This window comes from Hibiscus syriacus, unplaced genomic scaffold (genome assembly GCF_006381635.1).
Source record: "Hibiscus syriacus cultivar Baekdansim isolate YM2019G1 unplaced genomic scaffold, ASM638163v2 tig00111758_pilon, whole genome shotgun sequence".
NCBI classification, from domain to species: domain Eukaryota; kingdom Viridiplantae; phylum Streptophyta; class Magnoliopsida; order Malvales; family Malvaceae; genus Hibiscus; species Hibiscus syriacus.
Window position 1 is genome coordinate 2,305,044 of NW_024063170.1, and position 1,977 is coordinate 2,307,020.

Here is a 1,977-nt window from a genome sequence, read left to right on the forward strand (position 1 = left end):
TCATTCCCCACGACTAATCGACTCCCGAACCCGTTAAATCAGATTTTTGGTAATCGCATACTAATTTTATCTTAAAAAACGGTTTTTTTCTTAAAATTATTTTAAAAGACGTTTTTAGGTATTCGACCTATCTAACCCAAAGGTCAATGACACTCCTATTCAATTTAATTCAAATAAATTCAAAATCGTCAAATTTTCGAAATAAAACCATAATTGTTCTTTTTTAAAATGATACTTAATTGTTTAAAAAATTGTTATGAGCAAGAGGAAACCATAAATTTTGATCGCCCACTCACTGTCACACAAAAAATAATAAAAATTTCAAAAACTACTAAAACCCCCCAAATTCCCAAACAATCATGAATCTCTAAATCTTAATAAGCTCACTCAAAAAACACTATTATTTTTTCTAGTAAGCTATAAGATGATTATAAAATGATATTTGTTATGAGTACCCTCAAACATTTGAGAATAAACAATCAATCATTATTACAGTTGCTCATGCTCAAACTCATGACGTCTAAGCATAACAAGAATTCATTTAACCACTTAAGTTATTTGGAATAACACCTACTAATTTGCAAAACTTATGGAAATCATCATTTTCATTAAAAATATTCATGTACCTGAGGCCTATTGAGACAATTGAGAGAAAAAGGAAACAAAAAGCTTGAACCAAATAAGCTCATGGGGCTTAGAACCCTAACTTGGTGCGGCGCCAATGCCTACGCTTAGCATTGTACCTGCAATCAAGAAACAAAAAAAGATCAAGAGAACCTATCAATAAACGATCTGAAAATAGCTTAACCGTGAAGCTAAAACAAAAACATGAAAACAAATTTAAGAGAAAAATGAAGAAAATATATTGACCTGATGCTGTTATCAGTGCGCATACGGATCCAGTAAGGGATGGGCCTATTCTGCCTCATCTTCTTGGCCAACTTCTTCTTGATCCTGAAAGTCTTGTGTGAAGGCTGCCATGTCAAAACAAGCAAATCCGAAACATCAGAGTGTTACTTTCAAAACTCAACTTTGGTAACAATAATGAGAGATAAAAAAGTACTTTCGCACAAAGAAAATGAAAACAAACAAAAAAATAACGCAATTCAAGCTTGAAACGAATGAATCGATTGCAGGGAGATGGCGAGAGGGCAGAGGAGATTACCATGTTTTCCGGTTGGGAATGCCGCAACTAAGGAGAATGAAAGTTGTTCACATTTGTCATCAATTGGTATTTTAGGGTTTACTTGGTTGATCCTTCCATGGACTGTTGATGATTTTCAGCCCAAATGTAACTGGATTACTTCTATTCATTGTTTGGGCCTTCTCCAATAGGATTTCTTGATCGGAAAGCTCTACGTTTCTAAAATTACCCCAAAATGGAAAACAATATAAATCAATACAAGCTATAACTATCAAAATTAAATGGAAATAAAGTTGTTCCAACTTCCGTGATGACTTCTTCAGCGGAAGAATAAAAAATGGGGTTAAAGCGGGATGCGGTAATGTTTAGACCATTCAAGGAACCACTTTTTTCTGTCTGTTTCTTGTTGCTTTGGCTTTGACGACGCTCAACTACCATCCAAGGCACGAAGGGGGTGGTGTCAATTTTGCTATTATCAGTAGCATTGGAGTGCTCAGCATTTTCAGCCAGGGGTTGTTTGTCATTTTCAATTTGAGGGACAGGGTTTAGATTCGGACAATTCTCTTAAGAGTGTCCATACTTTCTACAATTGAAACACACTATTGGCCGTGACTCATTCCACAATTTGGATGTTCTCAACATGCGATTAACAATCCTGTTGCCTCAAGCCATCAACCTACCAAAAATGTGACACAATCGAGAGCCCCCATGAAACTAAAAGGCAAACTACATGTTGTCTCAAACGGCGTCCCCTTCAAACCACTCTCTCAGACTTTCCTGTTCTCTCCCGTAGCTCACTCAAAGCAAGCAGCTCAAGAATCCCGCCTCACAAA

At 36.2% G+C, this 1,977-nt stretch overlaps 1 protein-coding gene across 1 annotated transcript; it reads right to left on the reverse strand.

The window, feature by feature from the left end:
- Positions 1–624: 624 nt before the first annotated feature.
- On the reverse strand, positions 625–1,218 carry LOC120169260 (60S ribosomal protein L39-like). Its single transcript, XM_039177453.1, has 3 exons — positions 1,166–1,218; positions 871–974; positions 625–743 (listed from the first exon to the last, which is right to left on the reverse strand). Exons 1-3 carry the CDS (start codon positions 1,166–1,168, stop codon positions 695–697), a joined length of 156 nt encoding a protein of 51 aa, XP_039033384.1. The 5' UTR covers positions 1,169–1,218; the 3' UTR covers positions 625–694.
- Between the last annotated feature and the right edge of the window lie 759 nt (positions 1,219–1,977).

What these genes read in the sequence shown, in the direction of transcription:
- LOC120169260 (XM_039177453.1), bottom strand. An exon ending in CGCACTGATAACAGCATCAG is followed by an intron (nt 744 to 870) that starts GTCAATATATTT and finishes TCTTGATTGCAG; the next exon opens with GTACAATGCTAAGCGTAGGC.